This window comes from Eschrichtius robustus, chromosome 12 (assembly GCF_028021215.1).
Source record: "Eschrichtius robustus isolate mEscRob2 chromosome 12, mEscRob2.pri, whole genome shotgun sequence".
Classification (NCBI taxonomy): domain Eukaryota; kingdom Metazoa; phylum Chordata; class Mammalia; order Artiodactyla; family Eschrichtiidae; genus Eschrichtius; species Eschrichtius robustus.
The window spans coordinates 73,492,701-73,508,432 of NC_090835.1; the positions used below are offsets into that span (position 1 = coordinate 73,492,701).

Here is a 15,732-nt window from a genome sequence, read left to right on the forward strand (position 1 = left end):
AGTCTAGGTGGAGAATAAGAGTAAGGGAAGGCACAGTGATGGGGGACTCGAAAGGCATCCTTGTTGATGCTTTGTCTTTTTGATGTCTCTGTCTCCCCACAGACAGGACCTGTATCTTCCCCACCTCCCCCTGGGGGCCCACTTACCTTGTCTTCCTCGATGACAACCAGTGACCTGCCTCCACCCCCACCCCCTCTACCGTTCGCCTGCTGTCCCCCACCGCCACCACCCCCCCTGCCCCCCGGTGGGCCTCCCACTCCCCCCGGTGCCCCACCTTGCTTCAGCATGGGCCTGCCCCTCCCCCCAGACCCCTTCCCCAGCAGTGATGTCCCGCTCAGGAAGAAGTGTGTCCCCCAACCTTCACACCCACTGAAGTCCTTCAACTGGGTCAAGCTGAATGAGGTGAGTAGCAAGGAAGAGGTCAGTGGATCCGTTCTCCTGCAGCCTGGGGCAGTTAGCCCTATGGATTGAGAGCCCGCTATTTGCAGATCTCCGTCTTGGGTGCTTTCTTTGATGGGGGTAAGTGTAGGCGCAGTGGATGCGAAAGATGGGGCTGCTGATGCCAGGCTGTCTGCTGGGAAGAGCACCGGGAGGAGATGGCTTGGCATGCGGTGATGCTCACCTTGGCAGAACCACCTACAAATGGAAGATGAGTGTGCTGAGGGTGACTGGAGTAATGCAGGGCCAAGCAGGGGCGCTTTCTAGACGAGACAAGGGCTTGGCTAGAATGTTAAGGGTTGGGTTGATTTGAGGAAAAGGGTGGAACATATAGGTGAAGATCTTGGGCCCGGGTCTAGAGATGGTAGAGAGCAGGGCAGTGTGTACAGAGGACTGAAATGATGAGGCCATGACAGGGTAGCAGGGCAGGGGCAGTGAAGAGTTTGATATCAAGGTATAGCCATTTTGGCATCGTCCCAGGGGAAGGTGCAAACACTGGCGACTTTTCTAGACTGCTCAGCAGTGAGAGGCCCTCCTGAATATTATCCACTAAGAACCACCCATCCCAGGCCCACATGTGGGGATTGACTCCTCTATCGGATTCTCATGAGTGTAGAGTAGAGATGCCCTGGGTCACGTTGGACCCCTGGTAATTGAAGGCCAGTTCCAGCCTGGGCCAAGCACTGCTCTGGTTCTGTACTATGTCCTCTTAAGAGGACCAGTGGCTTCATCCTTGAGGTAAATAGATACAAGAGAACTGGCCTCAGTTAGCCTGACTCACGTTCACCCTCCAAAAACAGTTTGGAGCTGGGACTGATGGATGCCCTCTGACCTTGTTGTATGGGGCCAGGGGACTAATTCTTGGGGAATTCATTACCATAGCACTCTGTGAGCTTAAATTAGCTCCAGTGGAGACTTAGAGTGGGAGGAGACACAGATTGCTAAGTAGACGGTCAGCTAGTTTGCTAGGTGCCTTCTCCTGGTGGTAGACCAGCTAGCCCGTCAGTCTGAGGCCTGCTTTGTGTAAAGCTTTCTGCCGGGGGCTGTGATGGATAATAATAAAAGGTGAGACATAACGTTGCCCTGAAAGAGCTTTGGATCTGGCAAATTAGGAAGTGTGTCCAAGGAAACACCCTGAGGTCCTGGGGATGGGTTGCAGGAGAGGTTCTAACCTCTAACCAAATCAGGTTTGGCTCTAACTAACGGTGTGATCTGTAGAAATCATTCGTTTCATACCTGTTTGCTTGTCTGCGAGATGATCTCTGATTCCTTCTACCTCTGGTTTTGTTATCTAAGTGGAAAGACGAAGCATGAATATAGCCCATTCATTGCCTCCTGGGCTTCTGATAACATCTCCAGTCTGAGTTATTCAAATTGTAGAGCCACCTGTTAGCAGCATTTTGAAGGGACATTGTTAAAGTTCGTAACAACTGCATCACACAGTTCTGCCCTGTGGATACTTCTCCGTGGTCACAAGGCCAGCCAGAAAGGCCAGCTGCATACGAGCAGGCAAGCAGCTCTGCAGAACCAAAGGTCGTAGGTGGTGTGGAAACATTCATTGTTCATGATCAGAGATAATATTTTTTTAATTGTGGTTGAAAAAAAAAAAAAGACAGAATTTTGTTTTTGCTTCTTGTGCTTACAACTTATAATTTAAGGTTTTAAACATGTAACGATGTAACGAAGGGTTGATTAGGCATCTCAACAATTAAGGAAGGCAAACAAGGCACCTAATGTTTTTGTAATATTTTCATCTTAAAGAGCTTTGTGCTTAGGATCTTCTCTGGGGTCCAGTAATAATAAAGCCTATATCAATTCCTCAGGGGCCCAGAGCAGGCCGGAGTCTCATTCCTAGACTGGAAAGTCCAGGTTTGATGGAACACATGATAAGGAGCCCTTGTGGGAGATGTAGCAGCAGGGGTGAGGGAGGGGGGGCTTCGAGTCATATTAGTGAACTTATCATCCCATTCCCAGTCTTCTAGTTGCATGACTAAATTCAGGTTATTTCATCATTTGGGCTGTAGTTTCCCAATCTGTAAAATGGGGGTAATTACGATAACCAGATCAAAGTGTTGTTGTGAGAATTGACTTAATACATACAAAGTACTTGGAACAGGGACTGACACATAGAAAACCTTTAAAATAAGAATGTTAGATGAGTTATTATTAGCGGGACTACCATGTGTGCTTTAAGTGTGTTCTCTCACTTAATCCTCACTCCAACTCAGTCAGGTAAACGTGATTGAGACTCAGTTTCCTTTCATGGGACATGGGAAGAGAAGAGAACCCCTCCGTTTGCCAACAGCTTCACTTAGGGGATGTCTGACCCCAAACGCTCGAGGAGGGAAATGTAATGAAATGTGTTTTTGAGAAAGAGTTCCCTGGCTTGTAAAGGATGTCTCTAGAGGCGCAGAAGCCCCAGGAATCTAGACTGGGAGTGGTGAGGTCTTGGCCAGAGGGGTATAAAAATTCAAGAATGATTGTATGAGGTGGGCGCATCTTTAGGATGTAGAGGATGTTAGGAATGGATGTACATCTCTCTGGCCTCAGACCTCAGCTGCACCTTCAAGAAGGGTCGCAGGTCCTTCTGGTGACCGTGGGGAAGGGAGAGTGTTTGGGAAACGGTGAGGGGGATCCTGGGTTGTCTGTTGTCTCAGGGGAAACTCTTCCGAATGCTGAACATCCAGCTCTGTCATTCCAGCCCTTTCCTTCTCATCCTGGCCTCACTGAGAATAAGAGCAGTGGGAAGCTTTACCTCTACGGGCCTTCCCTCTCCACCCACCTCCACCCTGGGTCTAGAATTAGATGGAGAATGAGTTAGAAGTTCCCCCTCCCCGCCTTCCCGGATCCAATTCCCCTTCCCATCTTCTCTCTGTCCAGGAGTCTGGCTCCTCTTCCCAGCCCCCTTCCCCTGACCCACGCATGCTCCTGTAAACACACACACACACACACACACACACACACACACACACACACACACACACACACACACACACACACACACACAGTGGTTGTTTCTGCCATGAGAAGAATGCGTCTGTGTTGGGTTTGGCCGGTTGCCTGCATCCCTTGCTGCTCCGAGCTTCCCAGCCCGGCATTCCACGAGAGGGTCCCTGGCCTTAGGAAGGCCACAGGAATGTCCCCACCCGCCCTGCTCTGGCCTCGCCTCCCCTTTCCAGAGTTTAAGAAAATAAAAGTGAGTGAAGGGTACGTTTCTCTCTCCGAGCCTTGCTGAGGGTGATGGAGGGAGGAGGAGGCATCGGCATTAGGAAGGTCCCCGGCTGCCCCCAGGCAGAGGGGGGGTGGGGAGGTTCGAATTTAAAGGACAGCGAAGCTCTGGACGAGGTGAGGGGTCCTGGGAGGGGGACTCTCCTCTCGGCCCTCGAAGCCATTACTGGGATGTTACAAGACCACTAGGGCATTCCTGGCGTGGCCAACAGCTCTTCCCCAGATCCCCGGAGTGGGGTTCAGTGCAAGGGTCCTACACAGAGGTGGGCAGTGCCTGAGTTGAGAGACCTTGGAATGTAACCCCTGGGTCGGTTCCAGTTATGAGGGATGGGACACCCTCTGACCAATGGGAACTTGTGGCAGAGTCTTGCTGGCCTGAGCAGTCACTAAAAAGGGGCCAGGATGTCCCAGCCTTTGGCATTCGTCCACTTTCTGGGAATCTGGGAAAGTGGGAGGAAGACCGCTGGGAGAGAAAATGACCATCTCAGATCCAGGAAATACAGTCAGCCCTGAAGATTTGAGGATCCCAAGTATGTGTGGGTACTCTTCCTGCCATGATTCCAGCCAACCCTGACCTTGGGGGAAAGTGCTCTGAGAACACTGGTTTGGTTTGGTTTTTCTGGAAGGAGTTTCATACCCTTCTTTCATACTTGCCCACCCATCACTCCAGCACTCCCTTGATTTCTGGAACGTGCTTACATGTAGCCCCAGGTGAAAAGGAGGAGAAGGAGATTGTCTGTGGCCTCTCCCCTGGAGCAGAGTATTGAAGAGGAGGGGAGGGGGAGGAATCAACCCCCTTCTGAAGGTCTGAGAGCCTGGCTATGGGCCTGTGTGCACCTGGAGGACAGGTGGGGTTAGGGAGGCTTCGGCATCTCCATCATGAAGGAGCTGAGTCAGCCACGGGGTCTCCTCCCTTCCCTGAATCTTAGGAACGTGTCCCTGGCACCATATGGAATGAGATTGATGACATGCAGGTGTTTCGGATTCTGGACCTCGCGGACTTTGAAAAAATGTTTTCAGCTTATCAGAGGCATCAGGTAACACCCTGCCCCCTCTAGCGTCTCGAGTCTTGACTTCTGGTCTTGACTTCACACACACCCTTCGAACTCGACCCTCAGCCCCTCCCTTCCTCTCTTCCTCCCTCCCTTCGACATATACTGAATTGATTTTATTCTTTATCAGGTACCATGTTCTTTCTGGGGACATAGATATGAGTTAGGGGGGTGCAGTGCATAGGGGGAAACATCCCATTGTATTAGTTCGTATTTGCGCATCAAGTGGTGAAATAATACGTTGTCCATTTCTCTCTTTGGTCTTGGAGCACTGGAGGTGGAGTAGCAGGGCCAGGCCACTGTTGACCTTGCTCTTTTGCTGGCCCTGGGACCTAGGAACTACACCTACAAGGCATTATAACCTTCCCACCACTTCTTCCGCTATACTTCCATCTCCCAACACTCCCAGGAGCTGAGCAGAGGGTGCTAACGTTTCAAGGAAGGTGGAGCTGCTTCAGGTCACACTGCGGGGCTGAGGCTGGGGCTGGCCAAGAGAGGCCCTGGCTTTGCTCTGCAGACACTGTGTACAGAGGCTGACCAGCAAGCCTACTCTTCCCGAGGCAGGACAGGGGCTGGGCTTGGTGTCAGGACGCGGGCGCTCCTGAGGCAGTACCTGCTGGGATGGCCAAAAATGCCGATTCTCTGACCTCACCCTCCCGTGAATGTGAGGGCCTGGGAATCTGCATTGCAGAGCTGGGGGCCTTCCTCTGAGGTCCAACCTGGGCATTAGCAGCCTAGAGGCCTCGGAGCGTTTGCTTTGTCTCTGGCCTGCCTCCCAGGAGTTGTTTCCTCTCCAGGCTGTGCTGTCTTCTTCCATGTTTTGTCCACTGACTTCAGGTTCCAGCCCTGAGGACTTTCCCCAGGTGCCTGTGAGTGTGGTCTGGGCCCTCTTGGCTCCTGGGCAGAGGCAGCATGTCGTGGCCGGTCTCCCCACTGCTTTCTGCCAAGGCCAGAGCTGTGGATGACCCTTCCTGAGGGTGGGCAGGACCGAGAGCACGTGTGACTGCTCCTGGGGGACTAGCCAAAGGGGTGCGGGGGGGGGGGGGGGGCGGGGCTCTGGCCCTGCCTTAGGGGTCTAGGAAAACCTGATGGTTGTTTGTTTAACTTAAATGTAGGTGCCCTAGGCCTCTGATTTTCTGCCCCTAATTCCAGGAAGCACTTTTAGCCCTGTGCCCGTGTCCAGCTGGCATGGTACAGGCGGCAGCTGTGGCCCGGCTGGGGCAGGAAGAAGTTCTTTGGAGCATTTGCTGCTCCTGTGATCAGTGCTTCCGAGCCAGGGATGGAGGGAGTGTGTGCCGGGCGGATAGCAGACCTGGGCGAGCACACGCCTCCCCCTATTTTGGGAGTCTTCCTCCGGGCCAGGGTTCCAGCCTGGCCCACCCAGTCTCCAGGGCCCTGAGGTAGGGCTACGGTGGGGGCTGGGGGGAAAGAGGGACTCTGGGGTTTAGGACAGGCTGGGCCTGGGGCCTCCCAGTTTGGGGAGTGGAGGAGAGTGAAGACGGACAGCGCCCTGCTCTGTCTCCCCTCGTCTCTCTGAGCCTGCTCGGTCCAGCACCCTGTTTCAGGGCTGGGCTCACCTGCACTACTGTCACTCTGCAGGTCGCCCGGACTCTGGGGTGTTGAATTCACAGCAGCAAGGCTGGAGACCCAGAGGCTGTGCTGCCCTGGTCGCCTCCTCTTTCTGTCTTGAGGTCCGGGGTGCGTGGGACAGGGACGGTCCTATGAGCGTGGTCTTCCATCTGTGCCCTCTGCGTGTCCTGAGTTAGTGACTTCAACCTCACCCGGGTCAGGAAGGGAGGACCGGGGGTGGGCTCTGCCCCCTCTGCTCCCTAGGAGATCAAAAGACAGACAAGGGGCAAAGGGTAAGGAGCAAAGTTCAGGGACGCCTGCTTTCCTCTGTCTCAGTGAATGCAACTTTCACGTGCTTTCAGCTCAAGTTCGGTTGTGGTTGTGTCTCCTCCCCTATTTTGAAAGATGAAGTCATGCAGGGGTGCAGGAATGCCCTCTGCCCTCTGGGCAGATTCCCAGCAGAGGAGCAGGAAGAACTGCAGCCAAGGCCTGGGGTGGGGCAACTCGGGGGCCTGGTCCGACTGGGGCGTGGTGGTCCCCCTGGGCGCAGGGCACTCAGGAGAGGCTGCCTGTCCTCCGCTTGGTCTGGCTTCTCTGTGAGTGCATGTCTGCTAGAAGCAGCTCCTGTTCGGTGCTACTTGCAGGTCTCCATCTCCAACCACGGGGGTCTCACTGGGATGGGGCAGACAGTAGATGCTGAGGGGTCCCCATGTCTTTCCTACTGTTCTTCGGTCCCCAAACCTCTTGGCTAACGTTGTGCATGTTTAATTCTCTATTGGCTGTGGCTGCTACCTGCCTAGGAGCTGATAACTAATCCTTGCCAGCAGGTGAGTCACTCCTGGGGCTCTGGACACTCCAACTTTTAACCACTGTGCTGGGCTGCTGCCCTGTACTGGGCCCAAAAGAGAGGGCTTGTCAGTTCTACCTTCTGCCTTTTTACCCATCTTAACAGGGTGGCGTCAGGGAGTGTCCCCAAAGAAAAAGCAGAAATGTAGGGAAGGGAGTTAATGCAAGCAGACCCCTGCCAGCAGTGGAGGTGAATGTCTACTGGGGTGAGGAGAAAGCTTCTAGGTCTCTTGTCTTACCCACTAGGCCCAAGGCAAGGCCGTCCTGTAAGACTGCACAGGCTGGGCACTGCACAATTCCAGGGGCACAATTCACAAAGACAGTGATGTGAGTGGCAGCCCCTGGAGTCGTCCAACCTGGAGCATGTGCTTGGAAGCACCTCCCAAAGGAAGAAACAGTCTCCTGTCTATCTCACCAGGGGCCAAGAGAAGGCCAGGGGATCTTCAATTTCTTGGGAATTGCCCGCTGGAACCCCAGAGGAGAGAACTTCGCAGGGAGTTGTGCCTCAGTTTCCCCACTTCTGAACTTGTGGATGCCCTCCACCCTGGGCACACTGGGCTGTGCCTGAAGTCCCCAGGGAGGGGTCCAGGAACTGTGACCTTACGGGGACTTGGAACCAGCTTCTCGTCATAAGATTGGGGAGGCTCTCTGGGTGGGCTGAGGGGGTAGGGGTTGATTGTCTGGGACACAGTGTAGATCACACTACACAGCCACAGGGGTCAGTCACTCCCCGTCTAGTTTGCCCACAGAAGGGCAGTCTCTGATAAAGGGGCTTCTCATTGCCCCCGACCCATTCTAGCCCGGGGTAAAGCCCCAGAGCCTCCTATTGGAGTCAGATATTAACCACCCTCCTCTCTCTCTCCTGTCTTTTTCTTTCCCTCTCTTTCTTCCGCTCACACCAGGAGCGTTCCCTGGTTGGCACGGGGGTGGCTCCTGGGGTGGTGGGTAGGCAGGAAGAGGACTGGGGAAGACACACACTTCACCCCTTCTACTTGGCTTGTCGGTTGCAGAAAGAGTTGGGCTCCACGGAGGACATCTACCTGGCCTCGCGCAAGGTCAAAGAGCTGTCAGTCATTGACGGACGGAGGGCGCAGAACTGCATCATCCTTCTCTCCAAGTAGGTGCTCGCCCTGCCTCTACGGCCCCTCCTCCACAGTAGGTTGCAGGTGGGAGGGACTGGGTCCCCAGGAAGCAGAGGCCTGAGCTGGGGCTAGAGAGAAATATGATGGAGCTGAGTGCCTGGGGGAGAGAGGTGCCTGGCAGAGGAATGGGGTGATAGCAGTCTCTGGCCTCCCCCCCATCTCCTGGCTGTCCCCTGGGGCGGCAGGGGGCCCCTGATCTCGAACCCTCTCCCGGGAGCCCGTGTTGAGCGGCAGTGCGGGGCTCTGCAGACAGGAAACTGCCCCATCACGAGGCCCCTGACCAGCCTGGTCAGCGTCTGGCAGCGGAGTTGCTCTAAGCCCATGGAGGGCCCCCGCTCGGCTCAGGCCACACAGCAGCATGATCTCAGCCCCCAAGCATTTCCCGCGGCTGCAGAACAAACAGGGCAGTATCTGCACTAACAGCATAGCTTCTGTGCGGGGCCTCCCGCTGGAGCCGGGGTCAGAGGTCACCGCCTCCCATACTATTCTTAGCACTGCCCCAGCTGCCCTGGGCCGTCCATCCCCGCTTTCCTCCCCACAAGGTCCTAAGCCTCAGTTTCTCCCCCTTAATGCTTCCCCAGGGCCTCCCAATGGGTGTGCATCTGGAGGGGCTGTGTGTGTGTGTGTGTGTGTGTGTGTATGCACGTGTGTGTAGGGGGCTGCTTCTCCCTCTCCCAGACAGCAAGACGTGTTGGAACAGCTGTGCGGGACCCGAGGCGCTGTCAGAAGACTGAGACCTGTTCTGTCTTGAAGGAAACAGGAAACTGCCCCCTTAGTGACCTGCCCATATTCCCATCCTCCCATGGAGATGCCGTGGGCATTTTCGGCATGAGGAGAAGGATCAGAACCTCTTCGCCCTGTCTCAGTCTACACTGAAGATGGCGCTTTTCCTCCCAAATGTCCCTATCTATTAGGATGGAGACTCAAGCAAGAAACCAGAGACTCACGTCTCTAGAGACTAAAAGATCTCAGGACTGAGTTATAGAGTGAACCATGTGAGTTTAGTCTGAGAAGGCTTTGCAGAGGAGGGAGTGCTATCAAATGTAAGCGAGAGAGAGAGAAGGCCCGGGCTCTGGCTTCTGAAGGAGAAGGTCTGGGGTCTGTCCTGAGCAGAGGGGCCAGGCCAGGCTGCTCAAGGTGGGGTTTTTGCCTTAGGTTGAAGCTGTCTAACGAGGAGATCCGGCAGGCCATCTTGAAGATGGACGAGCAGGAGGACCTCGCTAAGGACATGCTGGAGCAGGTGAGGCCCCTGAAACTAGGGGGCAGCCGGACCCCCTCCCGACAGCCCCCAGGGAGGCCGAGTCTCTTAGGTCAAGGAGAAATCGGGCTGGAGGCTGGAGGAGTGAGGGAGAGGTTTACAGAAACTTCCCTGGGCCAACCTTTCTGAGGGGAGACCAGAAAAGGCTGCAACTTTTCAGGGGATTGAGGCCCCCAGAAAGGAGATATGAGGAGTGACCCCCCCCCACCATGGGCCTCAGGGCAAAGGCAGTGACCCTTAACCATATCTCCCCCAAATCTCTTCCACATCAGTCTGCTGTGTCCTTCAAGAGAAACCCAGAAAACACCAAGCAAAACCACCATCAATTGGACATTAAAATTAAGAACTCTGTTGATCAAAAGGCACTATTACTAGAGTGAAAGGGCAAGCCAAGCTTTAGGAGACCTCTGCTTTATGTATAGATCACAAGGATCTCATATTCGGAACAAAGAACTTTACAAATCAGTGAGAAAATGGCAAACAACTTAAAAATGAGCAAAAGACTAGGTACTTCATGAAAGAGAATTTCCAAATGGTTCAATACTATCAGTCATCAGAGAAATACGGTAAAAGATGTTCAGTACTGTTAGTCATCAGAGAAATATGGTAAATCACAGTGAGGTAGCACCATCCACCCACCTAAATAGCTAAAATTGAAAAGGCCAACAATGCTAGGTGTTGGCAAGGATGTGAAGCAACTGGAACTCTCATTGGGTAGAACCATTTTGGAAAACGATTTGGCAGTACACATACCTATCTTAGTGCCCAACAATCCCACTGGGTACAAACACTGACTATAGGAATATTTATAACAATTTTATTTATAAAACCCCCAAACTGTGAACAACTCAGCTGTCCATCAGTAGGAAAGTGAATAGACTGTGGTATATTCCTACAATAGAATAGTGCTCAGCAACGAATAAAAAATGGATGACCAATACCTACACGGAGGAGCCTCAGATATTCTGTTGAGTGAAAGAAGCCAGACCCCAGAGAGAACACACAGCATGAGTCCATTTGTATGAAGTTCAAGAACAGCCCAAATTTTATCTAAGGTGATAGAGTTCAGTTGAGAGGCTACACTGGGGGACGGGGGTGGCTTGGCTTACTGAAGTAGCTAGCACAAGGGAACTTTCTGCAGGGATGGAAATCTTCTTATTTTACTCTGGATGGTGGTTCACTGGGTGGATAGTTTTGTCAAAATTCATTGAATTGCACATTTAAAATGGATGCATTTTATTTTATGTAAATTATACCTTAATAAAGTTGGTTTAAAAAGAAAAAAATCATTGAGCTGTACACTTAAGAACAGTACACTTTACTGTAGGTAAGTTATATCTCAATTTTAAAAAGTAAAAAAAAATAAAAAGAAGGAAGTCTAGAGCTGGGTGTCCTGTGTCTCCTTGGGTGGGGCAGGTGAAACATAAACCACCCCCATGAGGATGCACCTCTCTTTTATGGGGGGCCCTCCCCATCTTGAGCCTGGTCAGTGTGTGGGCTTCCATGGGCTGCCCACCCCCCATGTCAGCTTCTCACCTGCTTCCTGTCTGACCTTCACCTGCTCTTTGCAGCTCCTCAAGTTCATCCCGGAGAAGAGTGACATTGACCTCCTGGAGGAGCACAAGCATGAGATAGAGCGGATGGCCCGTGCGGACCGCTTCCTCTATGAGATGAGCAGGTCGGGGACAGCAGGCGCGGCCAGGAGGGGGCGGCGGTGGGCGGGCCAAGGAGGGGGCTGAAGCTGCTCTGGGGCTTGGGGGGGGGGGGCCCTGCCTCACGATGCAGCCCTCCCTGTCCACAGGATCGACCATTACCAGCAGCGGCTGCAGGCCCTCTTCTTCAAAAAGAAGTTCCAGGAGCGGCTGGCTGAGGCCAAGCCCAAAGTGGAAGGTATGGCTGAGGGCTGGGGAGGAGACCTGGGGGTGGGAGGCAATGGACAGGCACAGAGGAAACCTCCTTCCTTATTCTTGATTCCCCCCCCCAGAAAACCAAAGTCAAGGACAAGATGTAAATCTATGATTTTTGTAGATGTATGCACTTGTGTATATGGGCACACGTGCCGGCCATGCACCCCATTCCCTGTGCCTCAGCATGCAGGCTCTCCAAGGCGGGGGGGATCTGTTGACATCTGCCCCAGCCTGGAACAGAAATGCTGAAAAAATGATGATGGCAGTAAGCACCTAGAACACTTCTTGGCACAGATTGTTCTGCTTGAGAGGTCCTAGGTGCAGAGAAGACCTCTGGACACGTTATTTTAAGTGTGAGCTACTAAGAAAGTAGGAAATTGGGCAACGGGATCCCCAGAGGTATCTGATTTGCTGGGGTGGAGAACCCCTCCCACCCTTTTTCAGGTGAGAACTTTGTAATTAAACGAGAACCACACGCCAAGTACTGTGTGAAACACTCCACGTGGATGGTCTCATTTGGTCCTCACAACACTATGGGGGCCATTCTCTCATCTCTAAGATGAGGCTATGTTAGTGGCCCAAGGCTGTGTTACTGGTAGGTGGTGGAGCCAGGATAGGAACGCGGATGTCGTTCTTCAGAATCCATCCCTTCCCTCTTGTCCTGTAGTACTTCCCAGAGGGCACGTCCCTGGCACTGCCTGGGGATGGCAGAGGACAGAGGCACAGGGAGCTGGGGGGAAAGGCAGGTGGTCAGGAGGGTGGGCAGCCGTGAGGACCCCAGAGGGAAGAAGCAGGAGAGGCTGTGAGGCTGATCTGCGGTGAAAACAGGATCAGCAGATTGGAATGAGAGAGCCAGTGGCCAGGATGCTGGGGGGCAGGCTCGGGGCAGAGCAGAGCATGGGCCCCCTCTGCTGGACACCAAGCTGCCTGCACCCCCTGGGAGGCCCAGGCCGGAGAATGGTCCTTCCTGGAGTTTGATGAGCTGCTTCAGGAGGATTCCCGGGGTAAGGTGGAGCATGGCAGGGTTAGAGGCAGACGTTTTCTGTAATCTGGACGGACGGACACACACACACACACACACACGTACACATGTGCATGCACGCAACAAGGGGTCCGCAGGCTGTGTGATCATAGATAACGGGTCTGAGGGGGAAGGAAAGGGTTCAGCAGTGACTCTGCAGGTCTGAAGGCACCTCCTTCCCTGGTGATGGGTGAGTCCTTATTGTCACACAGCCTTCTTTGTCCTGCTGCTGACTGCCTTTGGGGCGTCAGGCACAGATAAAGGGGTTCAGCCCAAGGCATGTGTTCAACTATTTGTGTATCTTGGGTCAGTGGAGCAAATGTGAGCAATCGCCTGTCATTTGGATCTGTGGAACCAGAGCAATTTAGCCACCAGGTAGATTTATTCTCAGATAATTTCCTGCTCCTAGGAGCTCACTCCTAAACTCTCCCTAAGAGGTCGTCAGTGTACGCTCAGGAAAGAGCTTCCCTTTAATATCAAGCTAAGCAGAGTGAGACGTGTTTGGGATGGCAGAGCCTGCTGAGGAAAGTAACAGTCGCTCTGCTATAGCCATGGCTACTGTTCTAGAATGGTCTGGAGGTCTCTTCTGTCCCAGACTTGGGAGGAGGTGGCTGAAGTGGTATTTGACAGAATCAGGTCAGGGGGCTTGACTGGGGGCAGAGAGGTGAGGATGGTGCAGGAGTTGGGGTCCACGCTTCTCCCTCCAGTTCTCCCAGGAAATATTCCTGGAAGAGCTAAGATGTGGCCTGTCCCAGCTGGTTGGTGAGCTGTTGACCCCTGTGCCCAGCATCGCTCCATCCCCAGGCAGGGCCTCTGGGTCAATTTGCCAAAAGCCAATCCATCAAATCTGACAAATTTACCAATTCTTCTATGAATATATTCATGAACATATTCTTGAATATATTCTTCTTATGAATATGTTCATTGCTGAATATGCCAAATTTACCGATGCTCATTATGAACACATGCACTGAGTGTAGTCAAGATGAATATGGCTTCACATGTAAACATTCTTATGAATATATTATTCTTAGGACTATATCTAAAATGTCTGCATTGCGTATGGGAGTTTTCCCATTTACACTGATTCCCTCTGAACTCTTGTCAGTTTCTGTTTTGCCAACATTTTAGCATTTTTAGGATTCCTCTGCAGATTTTTCAAATAGCAGCGTATCAACCTTAGAAAAACTATCCCAACCAATATGCGTTGCCGGAAACTCTGAAGTCGTTTACTTCAAAACAAAACAAACAAAAAAAACTTGTTATTGAAATATGCACATAGAAAAGTACACAAATCCTAAGAGTCCTAATTGATGAATCATCCAAAAGTGAATGCACCTGTGTGATAGCACGCAGGTCAAGAAATGGAATGTTTCCAGTCCCCCAGAGCCCTTCTTCATGTCCCCCTCTCAAACATTACTTCCTCCAAATCCTCTGAAGGTTTGTCTATCTTGAACCTTCTATAAATGGAATAACATAGTACAAATAATTTTATGCTGGTCTTTTGTTCAGCATTATGTTGTAAGTTATCCCTATTATTACAGGGAGCAGTAGATTATTTATTTTCAGTGCTGCGTTTTATTCCATTTTATGAATATACCATAATTTACTTAAGCAATCTAGATGGAATTTTTTAAAAACACAAACTAGAAGCCATTCAATTATTCATCAAGAGTATTGCCACTGTTAGGTCACAGAATAGGCAGATGTTTGAGTTTAGAAGCCACTGACCCACCTTACCTCTTACTCATTTTTGTACAGCTTTTTTTTAAGTTACTTTAACTGCTTTTGAAGAGTTTTGCAAACTTTTAGTCAAATGGTTCACATTTAATCTTCATAGCAGCATCTTAAGGAATGTTCAATTTGGCAGAAGCCAAAGATCATAATACAATGGTTTGATCTTCTCACCACCACATTTAATAATCCAAAATCATATTCTATAAGTTAAGTGGCAGCCAAATTTTCAGTGTAGGATTGTATCCTAATTCTGCACATCCACCATTAAATACAGAATAACTGAGGACGGGCCAGAGCACCCACATCAGAATGAAATACTGAAGTTTTGGTTACTGTTAGCCTTAGTTTGTATTTCCAAGAAAGGTATCATTTAAGGAATTGGAGGGAAATTTTTAAATGCCTAAAGGTTGGAAAATTCTTTTAAATGATGATATTCAGTAGGCTGTCTAGTAACCTATTTAATCAAATCTAAGACACCATCAACTGCAAAGCACACCATTATCTTATAAAACAAAAATATGAAAATATTGCAATTGATGATGTTATAATTTGACAGGGATTTTTTTCTTTCCAAAAAAATCAACAAAATTCAGCACTTCAAAAGAGGCAGAAACAGTCCCATAGTATGTAAAATGCTGAAATTAAAAATTTTAATCACTAGGTTTAGAAAAGTAAAAGTATTATATATTTTTTTTTTAATAAATTTATTTTATTTATTTATTTTTGGCTGCGTGGGTCTTCGTTGCTGTGCGCGGGCTTTCTCTAGTTGCGGCGAGCGAGGGCTTCTCACTGCAGTGGCTTCTCTTGTTGCGGAACATGGGCTCTAGGCACATAGGCTCCAGTAGTTGCGGCACACAGGCTCAGTAGGTGTGGCTCGCGGGCTCTAGAGCGCAGGCTCAGTCATTGCGGTGCATGGGCTTAGTTGCTCTGCAGCATGTGGGATCTTCCCGGACCAGGGCTTGAACCCGTGTCCCCTGTATTGGCAGGCGGATTCTTAACCACTGAGCCACCAGGGAAGCCCAAAGTATTATATTCTTGCATATATCCACAGAAAGAATATGTTAAGAGTCTTTAAATATATGCAAGGAAAGATACATTCTCCAGTATAGTCTTAGGAAGAGTTGGCACATTTTGAGAAAGGGTTATTTGGTGAATTGGCTTTTTGCGAGTTTGCTTCCCCTGGAGGCGGGCAGATGTGGAGAAGATCGTCTGCTGGGCTGTGGGCATAGCCTCTGCCCCTCTGAAGCTGACACTTAACGGCGCCTTTTCTGGACTTTGTGGTGGCATCATCCTAGGGTTCAAGGGCCTGGTGTATGTGGGGCTCTCACCTGTCCCTCCTCCCCCAGCCATCCTGCTGGCTTCCCGGGAGCTGATCCGCAGCAAGCGTCTAGCACAGATGCTAGAGGTCGTCCTGGCCATCGGCAACTTCATGAACAAAGGGCAGCGTGGGAGCGCCTACGGGTTCCGGGTGGCCAGCCTCAACAAGATTGCCGACACCAAGTCCAGCATCGACAGGTGGGGACCTGCCGGCTTC

General features: G+C 51.4%; 1 protein-coding gene across 2 annotated transcripts in view; it reads left to right on the plus strand.

The window, feature by feature from the left end:
- The window catches only part of DAAM2 (dishevelled associated activator of morphogenesis 2), a 112,460-nt gene that overhangs the window by 89,780 nt on the left and 6,948 nt on the right, over window positions 1-15,732 (plus strand). For both annotated transcript variants that reach the window (XM_068558108.1, XM_068558109.1), the window contains exons 14-20: window positions 103-402; window positions 4,596-4,703; window positions 8,144-8,250; window positions 9,431-9,515; window positions 11,105-11,211; window positions 11,335-11,423; window positions 15,545-15,713. In XM_068558108.1, coding sequence (XP_068414209.1) covers window positions 103-402; window positions 4,596-4,703; window positions 8,144-8,250; window positions 9,431-9,515; window positions 11,105-11,211; window positions 11,335-11,423; window positions 15,545-15,713 — 965 coding nt within the window. The remainder of the gene's footprint in view (window positions 1-102; window positions 403-4,595; window positions 4,704-8,143; window positions 8,251-9,430; window positions 9,516-11,104; window positions 11,212-11,334; window positions 11,424-15,544; window positions 15,714-15,732) is intronic.